This window comes from Stomoxys calcitrans, chromosome 2 (assembly GCF_963082655.1).
Source record: "Stomoxys calcitrans chromosome 2, idStoCalc2.1, whole genome shotgun sequence".
NCBI classification, from domain to species: domain Eukaryota; kingdom Metazoa; phylum Arthropoda; class Insecta; order Diptera; family Muscidae; genus Stomoxys; species Stomoxys calcitrans.
In genome coordinates, this window is record NC_081553.1 from 5,069,394 (window position 1) to 5,086,986 (window position 17,593).

A 17,593-nucleotide genomic window follows, 5' to 3' on the forward strand; every position below is an offset into this window, starting at 1 on the left:
TCCTCGCTTATGGGTGAATCCCAATCCAACCCTTCAAGCCATAACTGCTGCATTAGTATCTTGGCTCGTATGATGACTGGAGTTATCCAGCCTGCTGGATCAAATAACTGACTGACGGCCGACAGCACCTTTCGTTTAGTCAGGGTTGTAGTTGTGTTTATAGGATTCAGCGCGTAAGAAAAACTGTCGGTCAAAGCGTTCCACATTACTCCAAGAGTCTTTGTGGAGCTTGTCTCATCCAGTCTCAAAAAATTCAGGTCATACATGTCTTCGGGAGGCAAATGATTCAAAAGTCGAGAATTATTGGCGGTCACCTTCTTTAACGGGAAACCCGCAGATTTGAGAGTAGTTATCAACTGGGTTTGGAGATCGATTGTCTCCTGTAAAGAAAAACCGCCAGAAAGTATATCGTCCACATAAGTTTCTTTCCTTAATGTGTAAGATACTTTCGGGAACTGTGTCTCACAGTCGGATGCTAATTGAAGCAAAGTACGGATCGCCAAAAATGGGGCGCAGTTTATACCAAAAGTTACAGTACGTAGTTGGTAATCTTTGACTGCGCTATCAGATGTTTTCTGATATAGAATTCTCTGGTATGGCCGATCAATTGGGTGTACTAAAATTTGCCGGTACATTTTCTGTATGTCACCGCTGAAGACATATTTGTATTTCCTCCAATTTAACACAGTGGTTATCAAATGTGTTTGAAGTGTGGTCCCAGTCAATAAGACGTCATTAAGAGAGAATCCAGATTTGGATTTTCGGGACGCATTAAACACAATTCTTACTTTCGTACTTTTATGTTCAGGTCGCACCACAGCGTGATGGGGGAGGTAGAAAGAATAAAACTTTCCGTCAGAGAAAACCTCTTCGGAAGATGTTTCTTCCATATGACCCATTGATAAATATTCCTCCAAAACCGAATTGTATTGAAACTGTAGTTCCGGATTTTTCGACAGAGTATTCTCCATTCTTGTTAACTGCCCGAGGGCGAGGAATCGCGATGATCCGAGATGAATGGAATTTGAAAACTCTTTTTTAAATGGCAGTCGTACAATGTACCGACCGTCGGGTCCACGTACTGTGGTTTTAACGTAAAATTCCTCGCAGAATTGATCTTCCTCTGAAATTGGGGGTGAAGCGGGAATATCTTCCAATTCCCAAAATTTCTGCAGAGTTTCATTGAGAGCGGTGTTCTCAGAGGGTAAAACATTGGTCGTGAACGCCTGAATTTGTTCCGTCCTCATGGGGCCGCTGAGGACCCAACCAAAAATAGTATTATAGGCAGATGCGTCCCCACATATATTCTTCTTAATTCCATCGATGTTGAGATATTTCTCAGAGTCATTGCCCAAAATCAGATCTATCTGTGACGACTTGTTGAAAAAAGGATCTGCTAAATCAAGTTCACTTAATTCCTCCGGATTTGTGATCGAAAATGAGACGGAAGGCAATTTCTGGGTTACCTTAGGGAGCACGATGGCATTAATGGCTATTCGAAGATTGTATCTTGAGGAATAAAGTACCAGTTCACATTCCTTATTAGAAGAAAGTTTCTGTTCCCCTATACCGAAGATATCAAATAGGGCTCTACGATAAGGGATTTGAAGCAGATTTCTGGCCTTTTCTGACAAAAATGTGCGTTGGGAACCAGGGTCTATCAATGCTCGAAGAGTGAAAAGCTGTCCTCCATGATCAACTTGCACCATAGCGGTGCGAAGCAAAATAGTTCCATTGCTTGAAGCAAAATTTGCCTGTACCTGAGCACTGCGTAAAAGACCTGATGATGATGGATTGGATGTGTCCTCCGCCATACTATTCGGATAACGACGAGGTTCCGTCGTCACAGGACCATCTTTAACCCTATTACTCTCAGACTCGACTTGTGACCTCTGCTTCAAATGGAGCAAGGTATGATGTGATTTCTGACACACCGAGCATTTGTTCTTGCTCTTACATTTCTGTTTCCTATGAAAGGTAGACAGACAGTTATTGCAGAATTTGTTTCTAAACACGAAGTCTATCCTTTCTTGTTCTGTAAAACCTCGGAATTTCGAGCAAATGCGTAAAGAGTGATTCTCCTCACATAAAGGACACGAAAGATCCAGTTTTTCCTGAGAATGGTAAGCCTGAGTACGATTAACCGGAGGAGAAGGCTGATTATAGCCATCTTTTGTTGAACGGATACTGGATAAACGTTCAACAATTTCATACCTATCGATGAGGAATTCGTCCAATTGGGACCACATCGGCAATTCACTGTGAGAGCTTAGGGACTGTTCCCATAAGGATAATGTCTTATCCGGAAGTTTCGTCGAAATCAAATAAATCAAAATAGGATCCCAATACTCTACTTTAACATCGAGTGTCCTAAGAGTGGCAAGACAGTCATTCACCGTCGACTGTATTTTCTGGACCGAATCACTAGTCTCTACCGCTGCCACTGGGATATTGAACAAAATCTTAAGTTGGTTGTCAACCAACACTCGCTTATTCTCAAAGCGAGCTTTAAGAGCCCTCCATGCCAATTCAAAATTCTCATCACACAAAGTGTATCGTTTGACTATGGCACCAGCAGAGCCCTGAGTCTTATTCCTCAGGTGATACAACTTCTGTGCCGGAGTAAGTTTTGGGTGGTTCACATAGACCGCCGTGAACATATCACGGAAAGATGGCCATTCCTCGTATCCCCCTTTGAAAACCTCCGTATCGCACGGAGGAACCTTTATGTAAACATTGGGTGAATCATTCGAGTGTGGCTCTAAACCACCGCGAGGGATCGGGAAATCATTCGGAGTTATGCCTATTCTGAAAGCCTCTACTCGAGGATCGGAAGAAGATGTTATCTTCGAAATATCGAAAAGCCGAGATCTAGACCCATAGTATGCTTCAGAGCATACATTAAAATTGATCTTAGCTTTATCTCTCACTTCCTTGGTAACAGACGGATCAGATGACAGCATTATGGACTCATAGGAAGAATTCAACTTCTTCCATCTATCTTCAAGATCCTCCATTTTTGCCTGTACCAATGACTCGGTCTGCTGGATCAAATCTATCTTCTCTATATAACTGCAAAGCATCAACAAATGGTCGTAATAAAAATAAAATTTACTCTCTACCACGCACATCTTTCTATTCTCGCCACCCGTGGTACTATCGTCCAAAGAATCGTTAGACATATTCGTATGTTGACCCAATTATGGTCAGCACAGATCCTTTGAGGAGAAAAATAATATCTCTATATCGAGTCGGTAATTAAACGCGAAATAATGATAATGGACAGCACACTGCCCTAGGACCTACACGATCCCAACTAAAATTCACTGATGAGCAGTAAGCCCTTACCAATTCCGTTCAGTGTGACCCAAGCCAGACAGACAACAATAATTCCGGTGTGATCGACGAAATCTATGCACATTTCCCAAAGAATCCGATTTAATAAATTGTCTCAAAAAAAGAAAATAGCCTCTCAATCAAAGCTTACCGGAAAACTCTGTCTGCATACAAACAAAGGGTCTTGCTAAATAAAAAAAAATTGTTTGAGCCCAATAGTCTTTAGGTGGCTATGAACCGCTATATATAATAAACAAAATGTTACAAGCGGGGGAACAAAATAGTGAGTAATTGTAAACCATATGACAAAATCCAAAATTAAAAGTTGGAAGGACAATTTTGATGAACTAGTTTCGGGTGACTATGAACCTTTGCGTAGCGATGAATTTGAATTTACTTCTAGTGACAGCAACTAATTTAAATTCATTTGATTGTAAACCACATTATTTTTTCCCAATTTAAATGAAATTGGCATGTTATCCTAGATCTATCCCGATATGCAATAATAGGGGTAACAGTTTCTTTTGTACTGTTGCTTAGAAAAAATTATGTTTCGATTAGATGTGGAATCGGAATCTCATTATCTTATACCGTGATATGTTCGTGCGATGATTTGTCAAGAAAGAAGAAGAAAGGCGATGAAAGTAAGTGTAATGAAAACAAGACAAACGTAAATAGTTGTTGCCATGAATATGTATGTATCAATGTCTTACAAAATGGATTACTTCTTCTTGAAAAAGTGTTTGGTCAAAGATATTTCCTTCAAATTGATCTTTGTTTACAAATGAGAAGATTAACGAAACAAGATTACCTTTAATGTGATGAATTGTGGAATTTTAATTTCCGCATTGTTGGTTAATACGAACGAAATATGCGCGTTTTTTCTTTTTTTTTTTTTCGTTTGGTTTTTTTTTTTTTTTTTTTTTTTTCAATTCTTTCTGGACCTTTATAGTCAAACCGCATCACTAGTTATTGGACAGAAAACATTCCTGCAATTCATTATTTCCTTCCTTTTCTTAAGTTTAAATGTTTAAATGTAAATGGTATCACAACGATAAAATTTGTCATAATCTTAGCAAAAGTAACATTATTAAGAAGTGCAAGTGTAAGAAACCGTTATTGCAACCGTTATCCGGCTCGAAGGACCATGAATAGAATTGGGACAAGGAGAGTGTGGATCAGCGCCAACTGTCGCTACGATGGAAAGCTGGACACACGACTCCAGAGGTTGTTGTTCCAATTGTGGACTGTATATGGATGTCACAGAGGAGATTATCTTCCACACGGTAACGTTAGCAGAACCAGCTGATGGATTCAATGGCTTAACGACACGGCTTTATGTCAGGTTGGGTGAAGTTGATTTCTCGAGCAATGAAAATCACCATCCAACTCACCAAATGGTATAGAGAAAAAAAGAGTAGCACGAGCAGGTTAGAATCCAAGTTGGTTTTATTTAAAGATGATAAGTTCTCACCAAGTAGTTTGGTTTGCGGCTGCCAAGCAAGTGGCAGATTGACAATTTTCTTTCAACTAGGAAACCTATCGACTTTATTTTATTTCATTTTAGAACTAGTTGAAGTTTAAACAAACTTTGACATTCTTGTCGATACTAATTTTAGTGCAATTTGTACATTTTCCTAATAGTTCAATTTTTAATTCATATGACTTTCAAACTATGTTTCGGTTAAATTCAAATTAAATTCATATAATACATTAAGGCTAAACAACATGTTTAGACAATAGGTATATACCACCACACATTTCCATAACGTAAGTTCCCATGATTACTGCTCAAAATTATATTTCAAGCCGTTTAATCTGCAACCATACAAAATAGTCTATACATTGTTGCGGCTGTGACCATTCCCAAAGTTTCTATAAATTTTGGCATATTTGTGCAAGTTTGCAAAAACCCAAACGAATACACATACACAATGTTCAACGAATAAATAAAACTATTTTTCCATTTCATTTAGTTTGAGGTTTCATTTTTGCCTTTCAACTTGTATCCAGTAAACAACAAGATGTGGTAGATTCGAATTAAGTTTGCAAATTATGGGTAGTCGCTTGAATTGGAACTTTGGAATGAGGAAAGTTTGTCAGGGATTGCAAATGACAACAGTATTAAAAGTCTTAATGCTAAAACTATGTGCTGTTATTTCCATTTGTCTTTATTTTTGCGTAGTTTTATGGTATTATTCTTATTTCATGTTCACATTTGGGTAGTAGGTGTTTTTGGCCCTGGCTCTGCCTTTAAAATTCGCCAACGTAACAACAAAATAGATAAATAAATAAAAGAGAAAACTTTGTCTACTCAGGCGTATGAGTAACATGAATTATTATCCTGGCAAATTGTCAGTTGTTGTGACCAGGATTGCTTGTCTCTTTTCGATTGCGGTCCATGCATGCCTCTACTAAGGCCAGTAGATTTGGCCCAGGATTCTATTTGATTTTCCCCCTCTCATACCCCCACCCCAACTCTCATCGCCCCTAACTTCTTTGCCTATGCGGGTGCTCCATAAACAAATACAGTTGACAGAACATGACTTGAATTATGACCACTTCAAAAGCTTTGGCGCATTAATAAACTTTAATGTCATTCGTTTCGATTTGAAATGACAACAAATCGAGAGCCAAAACAGGAAAAACAACTTTAAAACAATACAGCAGCAGTGGCATCCACCCTCCAACATACAAAGCCAGGCACTCCCCCGTAAAGTAATTCGATTCTTTGTCGACTTTTTATTTGATTTTTCAATGGAAGATTTATTTTAGTCTTTGGTACAAAATGCTTGACTTTTATTGAATTGAAGCCAAACTTGCAATCGATTATGTCTGATTATATGGAGTACAGAGTATCTACAGAGGATGAAAATGGTAGATCCAACCGATGGGACACTTTGTAACGTATGTGAGAAAATAAAAGTTGACAAAATTTCCAAATTTCAGATTGGTCTGAAAAAACATTGGATCACCTCCATCAGCAGTATTACCTACTGCTTTATTTTCGATATATGTATGTCAGTTTAGATCTTCATGATCGAGAGGAGCGGTGTATACACACACAACAACTTTCGTACACACGAAGAATAAAAGAATATTCCCAAAGATTTTACGCAATCTCTCCTTCATATAATTAACGAAAACTCATATAGGATGGTATTGTAAAATTTTTCGCGTGAGCATATGTTTTGGCAACGATTTCAATACTTCTAATTCAGTAATCGTGTGGACGTATACACGATTTGCTTATCAATCTTATGAGTTAACTTGATTCTTTATAACTCCTATCTCTTAACAGTGATGTTAAGAGTTAGAATGACTTCTCTGCAACTTCAACTTCCTGAAGATTTGCAGACAACTCTTCTAGAAGTTTCGTTTTGAGAACTTCACAAGACGCCCAGTGGGATAGTATCGAAAATAAAACTAGTAAAAAATATGCCTTTTGCAAAGGGATGATTAGAGCTGAGGTGTTATCGAGATCATATGCAAAATTTCAAGGCCCTAGGTGGCCGAGCGACACTGCCAAGCCCCGAAAGTTGTCCGAACAATTTTCCGACATTTCGAAAAATTTTCGGGCTGCCAAATCTTCATTTGGGGTTCAATTTTCAAAATTCTTTTCTTTTTGTTGATAAGTTCTTCCTTTAAAGAAGTCCAGTTGAGGTATACAACATCTCTACTGGTTTCGGCTATATGTAATCGACTTTTAATTAAACCCTCCACCATAGGATGGGGGTAACTCCTCATTCTGTTTGTAACTCCTCGAAATCCGTCCGTCCGTCCGTCTGTCTGTAGAAAGCACGCTAACTTTCGAAGGAGTAAAGGTAGCCGCCTGAAATTTTGCACTAATACTTTTTATTAGTGTAGATCGGTTGGAATTGTAAATAAGCAAAATCGGTCCATATTTTGTTATAGCTGCCACAATCTGTTTTGAATTTCTGTTTTGATTTCTTGAGCCTCTAGAGGGCGCAATTTCCGTCCGATTTTACTGAAATTTTGCATATAGTGTTTTGGTATCACTTCCAACAACAGCGCTAAGTATGGTTCAAATCGGTCTATGTTTTATTATAGCTGTCATATAAACCGATCTTGGGTATTGACTTCTTGAGCCTCTAGAGGGCGCAATTCTTATCCGATTGGATTAAAATTTTGAACGTAGTGTTTTGGTATTACTTCCAAAAACGGTGTTAAGTATGATTCAAATCGGTTCATAATCTTGTATAACTGTCATATAAACCGCCAAGATCTGGGGCTTCTAGAGGGCGCAATTCCTATCCGATTTGGCCGAAATTTTTCATGACGTATTTAATTATGACTCTCTCCAATTATGTAAAATAAGGTTCAAATTGATTCATAACCTGATATAGCTATCATATAAGATATAGCTATCATATAACCGATCTGGGATCTTGACTTCTTGAGCCTCTAGAGGTCGCAATTATTATTTGATTTGAATGAAATTTTGTACGACGGATCTTCTTATGATCATCAACATACGTGTTTATTATGGACTGAGTCGGTCTATAGCCTGATACAGCTCCCACATAAAACGATCTCTTTATTTTTACTTATTGAGCCACAGTTCGCAGTTCTTATTCGAATTGGCTGACATGTTAATTGTAGTCCGTACCGGACCATATCTTAATATCGATCTAATAGCAGAGCAAATCTTTTCTTTTATCCTTTTTTTGCCCAAGAAGAGATGTCGGGAAAAGAACTCGACAAGTGCGATCCATGGTGGAGGGTATGTAAGATTCGGCCCGACCCAACTTACCACGCTTTTACTTGTTTTTTTTTTTTTTTTGTTTCATGAGCGTGAGTGAAAAATCACTCACGTGCACATCTCTAGTATGTAGTTAGTGGTGTTTTCAGTCAGATAATGCGTCGTAACGCATTACTGACTTTGAACACGATTCAAAAATTTTAAATTCATTAGCCTTCCCGAAATTTCTTTTCTGATAAACAAGAATCTTAATCTTAGGTAGACTTTTTGACGAATATAGACATAGAGAGTTTCTTCTGCAGGATAAATTGTACGGTATTTCGACTTCGAAATAAGAGTAGCTTATCTCAATTTTTATACTTTTCTCTGCCTTTCCGAATAATAAGTATCTTCAATTTGGCAAAATTTACTCTCAAACTCCATGTCATTCTTCATATTGCTCCAGAACGTTGCTCAATCTTGTAAGCCTTCCGCAGTTTCAGTCGCCAGCATACAATAGAACCTTAATGATAATATCAGCTACATTAACCGATAAAAACAAGTCATAGATGTTCAAATTCATAATCAAACTCAATATGTAATACTTCGGCTAAATCAACTAAGAATTATTGTGCCCAATAAGACCACAACTTTTGAAGAAGTCTTAAGTACCAATCAAATGTAGAATATTTTTGAAAATGTAAAACATGGTTTTATGGTTCGACCATAATCTTTGTGTTATTTTCCGAGGATTTATTACATTGTGGCAACATTAAATACTCCAACAAAAATGAAATTTATTTCACCACATACTATGTATATACATATGTATGTATGCCGTTTGGAGTATAGTCTTACCATTTAGTTTAGAACAAGTAAAAATGTGCAAAGTTCGGCCGGTCCGAATCTTAGGTACCCACCACCATGGATTCCGCAAAAAGTTTACCATTACTTACTACGTTTATATTTGAATTATTTTATAAGAATCATCAAGTAGGGATGGCGGCTTTTATGGCCTCAAGGATTCATTTCGATATCGGTATTTTAGGGCCCTATATCAGGATATAGACCGATTCGGTTCATACTGGGCAAGGATGTCATATCAATATTTTCAAATTACAAATTTCATCCAAATTGTATGAAAATCGAAGCATCTAGGGTCTCAAAAGTTAAAACTGGGGATCGGTTTATATGAGGGTCAACTCGATATATAGACCGAATGTTGAAAGTCAGAACAGAAGCCCTTGTGCCTGATTTCAACCAAATCAGATGAAAATAGTGGCCTCTAGGGGTTCAAGAAGTCAAAACTAGAGATTGGTTTATATGGCTATATCAGTTTGTAGACCGATTCGAATCATTCTCACAGATGTTGGAAGTCAAAACAGATGCCTTTGTGCCAAATTTCATAACATACGGACGGATGCATATGGCTGGATAGACTCAGATTGCGCAAACGATCAATAATATAGGGTCTCAGTTCAATATTTCGAGGTGTTTCAAACGGAATGACTAGATTAGTATACCCTCATCCTTTGGCTGTGGTTATAAAAGGGGCGTTGTTTTGGACTAACTCCCATTATATGCATGCATAAACATTTGTTTACTCTCCATAAATATTTGAACGACCACATACAGCACAAAAATCAAAATATTTTGGCGCCAATTTTGTCATTTTGTTGTGTTATAAATCATAAATCAGCATATGTATGTGTGTGCCTGTTTGCATTGGAAATGTACAAAAATTTGTTTGGTGGTCTGTGAAAAGACCAAAATTCGCCAAATTCGCATTCAAATGCAACTATCAATTTACACAAGCACGCATAAAAAGGCCTAGAATACTAAATTAAAGTTTCATTATCAGATGGAAAACACTTGATTTGAATTTATTTAAATGAAATTGGAAAATACTGAAGAGCATCAAAATGTATGTAATTTGGTCAAATATTTCTCGACAAAAAAACAGAACGATATGAAATTAATGTTGCACCATGTCATGCCTGAAATGACATACGGAGTGCTGTTGGCAGTTTCTCCATAAACATGGTGATGATCTGGACTAGGCTTTTATTGCATTTACAAAATATTCCATTCAACTCATTTGGTTTTTAGTTTTAATTGCATTTTTAAAGATGTCCAATTTGTTAGAGTTAATTTCATATATCTGACATTTCTCGTTTCAGGCCATTGCTGGCGAAATTGGCATGGACAATATTCTGGATAATATCGCAAATTCCTTATTCAATGGCCTGCTGCCGAATGATTGGCGTAAATTGGCACCTGCGACATGCAAGCAATTGGGCAGTTGGATGGAGCATTTACAGGTAACCACACTGCCAGTCACTTACACACCACATTACTTGAATAAAGTATTCCAATATATTGGATGAATAAATTGCCGAGCAAACTATCATCTCACCAACTCATGCACAATGTAGTCGATTTGATTTCGTTCTAAGCTCAAGCACATATACACACTCTAACACATTCATAAGAACAATAAACTTCTTGTGGCATAACAAATGATTGAGGCAATTGTCTTTCGATACCTTGCAACATTTATCATTTTTCTCAAACTGCTGCTGGAAAAGCCCCTGAACTTCAATCAGTTTGAGTATTGCTAGCATATCTGTACAAGTGATGAAATGTTCATGCGTAACGCAAATAGAGAATACAATAAAGACAAAATTCCATAATAAAGTCCAGTAATCTTTCCAAGCAATGTAGGATTTTAAGTGCCACCGAATCATACCTATCGTGAACAAACCATGGCACTTAGGACATTTTGAACGCTAAACTTCTTTGAATAAAATTGTACAAGTTAAACTCTTCATGTATAAACCAGTAAGGAAAGGCAAAAGTCGGGCGGAGCCGACTATATAATGCCCTACACCATCAAGTACTACTTTGAATACATAGCACCTATGTTAAAATCTAGTAAAACTTTTTATTATTATAGGCCCTAAATTGTGGCTACTACGGCCTTAAAGGTCCATATCGGATGGAAGATGTATATATAAGAGAAATATCTAAATCCGATACGATGTTGATGAAGTTTTGCACACGTATGGGAACATGAAATAAAACATCTCACACACAATTTTGTAAAGATCGGACCAAAATTGTGGCGACTTAAAAGGCCATATAGGATATGGATCCTATTCATGTAATAAGGAATTCTATCGTTAGTCTGTAATTTGTAGTAGAAGTTGCCAGAGAAAACTGTATACATATTTATTGTCCTTTCATTGTTGTGTAATAACTATGTTGCTGTAGACATTATTTTAATGTTGAGCTAGCTCTAAGTTGAACTGGCTGTGAAATTTCTGTAGCCAATATATTCCAAACCGTTTACTTACCCTCCATAGTTTGGACTATGGGGTGTACGCATCCCTACGTAATGGGAGGTGGCTTCCTTGTTCGGCAGGGGTAGATATGAGTGACGTGAAAACGAACGAATCTGATACAATTTTTTTCCAAAATCAATAGTGTTCGTCCTTTGACCAAGAAATGACTTGCCCAATCGGACCTTTATCACAAAATTCTAAATCGAGTCATGAAGTGATTCTAAGCCGATAGGTATGCTTATCGATGGGTCTAACTCTTCTCCTTCTTTGCGTTGCAAACAAATCACGTTATAATACACCGTCTCAAAGTGGTGGTGTAGGGTATACAAAAACAAGTAAAAGTGTGCTAAGTTCGGTCGGACCGAATCTTATATACCCTCCACCATGGATCGCATTTGCCAAATTCTTTTCCGGCATCTCTTCTTTGGAAAAAAAAGGATAAAAGGAAAGATTTGCTCTGCTATTAGAGCGATATCAAGATATGGTCCTGTTCGGACCACAATTAAATTATTTGTTGGAGACCTGTGTAAAATGTCAGCCAATTCGAATAAGAATTGAGCCCTTTGGGGGCTCAAGAAGTAAAATAGAGAGATCGATTTATATGGGAGCTGTATCAGGCTGTAGACCGATTTAGACCATAATAAACACGTATGTTGATGATCATGAAAGGATCCGTCGTACAAAATTTCAGGCAAATCGGATAATAATTGTGACTTCTAGAGGCTCAAGAAGTAAAGATCCCAGATCGGCTTATATGGCAGCTACATCAGGTTATGAACCGATTTGAACCTTATTCGACACAGTTGTTGAGAGTCATAATAAAATACGTCATGCAAAATTTCAGCCTAATCGGATAGGAATTGCGCTTTCTAGAAGCTCAAGAAATCAAGTCCCCAGATCGGTGCAAAATTTCATTCAAATCGGATAAGAATTGCGCCCTCTAGAGGCTCAAGTAGTCAAGGCCCAAGATCGGTTTATATGGCAGATATATCAGATTATGGACCGATTTGAACCATACTTGGCACGGTTGTTGGCTATCATAACAAAACAAGTCGTGCAAAATTTCATTCCAATCGGATAAGAATTGGGCCCTCTGAGCCTCAAGAAGTCAAGACCCAAGATCGGTTGATATGGCAGCTATATCAAAACATTGACCGATATGGCCTATTTACAATCCCAACCGACCAACACTGATAAGAAGTGTTTGTGCAAAATTTCAAGCTGTTAGCTTTACTCCTTAGAAAGTTAGCGTGCTTTGAATGTACGGACAGACAGACGGACGGGCAGATGGACAGACAGACGGACTTGACTAGATCGACATAAAATGTCATGACGAGCAAGAATGTATGTACTTTATGGGGTCTTAGACACATATTTCGAGGTGTTACAAATGGAATGACGAAATTACTTTACCCCCCATCCTATGGTAATGGGTATAAAAATTAATTTGTGTTTGCTTGTGTGTATGTATGTTCCGTAGAGACTCAAAAACGGCTGAAACGATATTCTTGAAATTATCTCAGATCGAACATAATGATCCCATGGTAAAAATAGTTAACTACATTTTTTGATTTCTTAATGGGGCGGACCCTCCCCTCACTCTAATTTTCAGAAATGCCCGATCTCGGAGATGGGTGGTTCAATTTAAACGAAATTTTGTGTTCTCTCTTGTAGTAACCTAAAAACACTATTTTGGTATCCAAATTTTGGATGGGGTACCTGGGGGCCCTACCCCAAAACCTACCAAATATATAAATACCAATCTCGACAACATCGGATTCAAATGAATGGTATTTAAGATTAGATAACATATTTCATATCCAATTGCCGGACCAAGTATAAGGGGGACCACCCCAACCCCCAAAACCAGGTAATTGAGAGAAGTATACGAATCTGATATCCAAATGTAGGACCAAGTTTCTGGGGGTCCAACCCCTCCCCAAAACACCCCCCTAAAGGACTTATTTACTGTCCATGGCAATATGGGGCTCAAATAAAACCACTCCCAAAGAAGACCATAGCAATATGAGGCTCAAAGAAAGGTCTTTGAGGGTAAACCACGAAAGTGTCTATTGGGCCACCCCACCCCTATAACACCACCAAAATAGGACGTATTTGCTGACCATTGCAATATGGGGCTCAAATGAGAGGTATTAAAGAGTGGAACACGAATCTGATATACATTTTCAGGGCTAAGTCACTGAGTGGGCGTCCCATTCCCGAAAATACTCCTAAAATCGGTCATGTTTGGCAACTATGAAAGTATGTGGCTCAAATGGAAGGAATTTGAGAATAGACCACGAATCTGATTTCAACATTCGGAACCAACTTTCTAGGGGAGGTCGCACCCCCATAACATCCCCCAAATAGGACATATTGGCTCACCATGACATTTTGGGTCCTAAAGAGAGTGGAGCTCGATATTGATAGTTTTTAGAGCCCATACTCCAAACCGGATATACTTGCTGACTATTGCAATAAGGGGTTTAAATGAAAGGGATTTGAGATTAGAAAACGAATTTGATATCAAATTTTGAGGCCAATGGCAATATGGGTACAAATAAATGAAATTTGTGAGTAGAGCACGATGATGATACATTTTCAGGGCTAAGTGTTTGGGGGACCATCCCATTCCCCAAAACACCCCTAAATCTGGCATATTTTCCGATCATGTCAATGTGGAACTCATGTGGGACTGATACCCACTTTCGGGACTAATTTTCTGGGGCTCTACCCCTTCCCCAAAGCACCACACAAAAATTATTTAGTGTCCATCGCAATATGGGGCTCAATAAAGGTATTTGGGAGTAGAATACGAATCTGATATCCAAATGTGGGACCATGTATGTGGCGTACCTTCCCCAAAACACTTCCCAGGTCCTTGTATAAGAAAAATTCTGATTCTGATGAAAAACCAAATACAATTTCCTATCATCAAATGCTGAATTCCCTAACATTTCGAGAAACCGAACCTTTGTAAAGATGTATGTTTAAATGCATTGATACTTGTAACAAACAACATCAATTTCTCTTTCTCCTCCAATCATAAATCAATCATCGACATCAACTTCATCACTCCCACAGCAGTTTTGGCTGTACGTCGACACAAAGCCAAAGGCTCACCTATCTACTCACCCATTTAGCCACTGCCAACCACAGCGCACATTGATATTGTACAATACTCATCACTTTGTTACCTTCCATCCATACACCCACTCATTCATCCTTGAATGCACGCCAGGGATAATCTGCTGATGCTGCTGCTGCTGCCGTCTCTGTTTCAGAGGGAAACTTTTTTTCTTAAATCATCATTATTCTTAATCATTGAAATTCCCCTCTTTACTTTTTGTCCTATCTATGTTTCCCCACCGTGATCCTTGCTGGCGTGGTGCTTCAATGGACGCTTATTTGTGCTGCATTGACTTTGGTTATTTCTATAGCGACGTGCCACCCAATTCAAATATTGGTCAATGTCTGGGGAGCCTCTGGTCATGTGGCTTTCGGGTCTGCACATTCCACAAAGTTATCTAACGGCTTTGGTTCAGGTGAGTGAGTCTGTTAAAATACATGCCAAGAGCAAATCCTTAAGGCGCTATTGCACGGCATGTAGATGTCTTATGACATGTGACTTTTTGTATTCACATGCAATTGAAAATGTTGGTTAAAATTGTCAATTTATGACATAACCTAAAAATTTGAGCAAAAGCTGATTTTTTATGCGTAATCATAAATTTGTGAAAACGATTTAATTTGGGGTTGCTTTCATTCGACTGACAACAAAAACAGCTGATTTCTTTATATTTTCGTCAAAAGAACTAGAGCACGCTCTAGTCGAAAAAAAATTACATGTGTTAGTTTCGCTTGTATCACACGACATGTACAACTCAACATGTGCCAAATTTGACATGTCATAAGACAACTACATGCCGTGTAATAGAGCCTTTAGCTTGGCTTACAACGAAACGTGTGGTTATTATTTTGTCTTGCAGATGGCCTGTCGCAAAAACGGTTGGCCTTTGGATAGATCGCAAATGTATACGTGCGTCACCAGTTACATTGATCCCGACGATATCGAAGAAAGGCCAGCAACGGTGAGTGTAAATATTTAAAGTTGTTTGTAATACTCCAAAAGAAACAAATAGAATTATTGGGTTGCCCAAAAAGTAATTGCGGATTTTTTAAAAGAAAGTAAATGCATTTTTAATAAAACTTAGAATGAACTATAATCAAATATACTTTTTTTACACTTTTTTTCTAAAGCAAGCTTAAAGTAACAGCTGATAACTGACAGAAGAAAGAATGCAATTACAGAGTCACAAGCTGTGAAAAAATTTGTCAACGCCGACTATATGAAAAATCCGCAATTACTTTTTGGGCAACCCAATATTATTGCATATGAAATATTGTTATGAATCCCATTATGTATTGCTTTTTTCATTAAGGGTTGTTATATATCCGGTCTACATATTGAAGGTGCCCGCTGGGACATGGAACGCATGCAATTGGGACGATCCCTACCTAAAGTTTTGGTTGAAGATCTTCCAATTTTGTCCGTAGTGCCTATAGAATCTCACAGACTAAAATTACAGGTAAACAGTTAGCAGTGTCTATGATATGATATGATTTCAATTGCATATTTTCTACTTTGCCTTGTTAGAATACCTTCCGTGCTCCCGTTTACACCACTTCATTACGACGAAATGCCATGGGTGTTGGTCTTGTTTTTGAAGCCGATTTGGCTACATCCGAAGACTTAAGCCATTGGATTCTTCAAGGCGTTTGTTTAACATTAAATAGAGACTGATATTTATATAAATCTATTTGTTTCAAATATATATTATAAATAAATATAAAAGGGGCCTAGAAAGGCACGAAATTGTTTTAAAATATCTTCTCTATAGATAGAGTTAGATCTTTGGCCTAATCTATGTATTGGGTTGCCCAAAAAGTAATTGCGGATTTTTTAAAAGAAAGTAAATGCATTTTTAATAAAACTTAGAATGAACTTCAATGAAATATACTTTTTTTACACTTTTTTTCTAAAGCAAGCTAAAAGTAACAGCTGATAACTGACAGAAGAAAGAATGCAATTACAGAGTCACAAGCTGTGAAAAAATTTGTCAACGCCGACTATATGAAAAATCCGCAATTAATTTTTGGGCAACCCAATATATACATCTATAGTAGTATTTGTGCCCAATTTCTAGGGGCAAGCTTTACACATTGATAAGTTAGAATGATTTCGACAGAGGGAGAATGTTAGGATCAAGAAAGTGCCTAAATTCCCACAACAAGAATGTTGATTACAAAAAGATTATTTATATAAAAATAAAAAATTATATTTGAACCCTATCGTTAATTGGGAAAAATAACAAGTATAGGACGCTTTTACTTTTGGCAGGCCGAATATTAGTTATCCACCATCACAGTTTGTAATCCCCTTTAATATTGTTCAATAATTCCAACCATTACATACATTACATTTCTAAGTGAGAACAACCCATTTATCTTTTATGTAGCGCCTAAAACTATGCAATGGTTAAAAGAATATTCGTGGCGACCATAAATCCTTTGTTATCGAAATCCGCCTCTGAGCTAACAAATTATCGAAAACAATTACCTATGTAGAAATGGAAGAAACACAAAAGGTATGGCAAATTTAGGCAATGGCGAATACATAATAACTATAGTCGGGATTTTTATGCAAAATCTTAATTTTGCCACCTATTAATTGGAAAATGCGTGGTATTTTGCAATAAAATTTAATTTTATTAGCATATAATGACTTAAGAACTCCGAAAAGCCAAATATTTTGACGAAATATTACCGTAATTGCCAAATTAGCATAAAAATTATAACATACACCATGTTCAAAAACCAATATGTTTTAAATAAAGGAAATGGCGCTTTTAAACTTCATAGATAATGCATGCATATTTCGTGGCGGCTATGTGGGATTAAGATCTACGTGTACGATTGCTCTTTTATACCCTCCACCATTTCGTCATTCCGTTTTTAACGCATCGAAATATTAATCTGAGGCGCTTGTGGATATAGATAAATACGAATTATCTAAACCCCCGTTTACACTGCTCATTAAATACGGATTTAAGGCTCTCTTCAGCTGATTTTCTAAAGCGAAAGCAGATGATCGGATTAAGAACATGTCGCTCTCAATGGCATGCAGTTTTGCGTCGTTTGCATTTGCTTA

At 37.6% G+C, this 17,593-nt stretch overlaps 1 protein-coding gene across 1 annotated transcript in view; it reads left to right on the forward strand.

The window, feature by feature from the left end:
* The window catches only part of LOC106080427 (dynein axonemal heavy chain 10), a 239,264-nt gene extending 223,006 nt beyond the window's left edge, over positions 1–16,258 (forward strand). Inside the window, 5 exon segments of the mRNA XM_059362518.1 lie at positions 10,219–10,359; positions 14,823–14,927; positions 15,372–15,473; positions 15,825–15,971; positions 16,040–16,258. Coding sequence (XP_059218501.1) covers positions 10,219–10,359; positions 14,823–14,927; positions 15,372–15,473; positions 15,825–15,971; positions 16,040–16,186 — 642 coding nt within the window. The 3' untranslated portion in view covers positions 16,187–16,258.
* Positions 16,259–17,593: the final 1,335 nt, after the last annotated feature.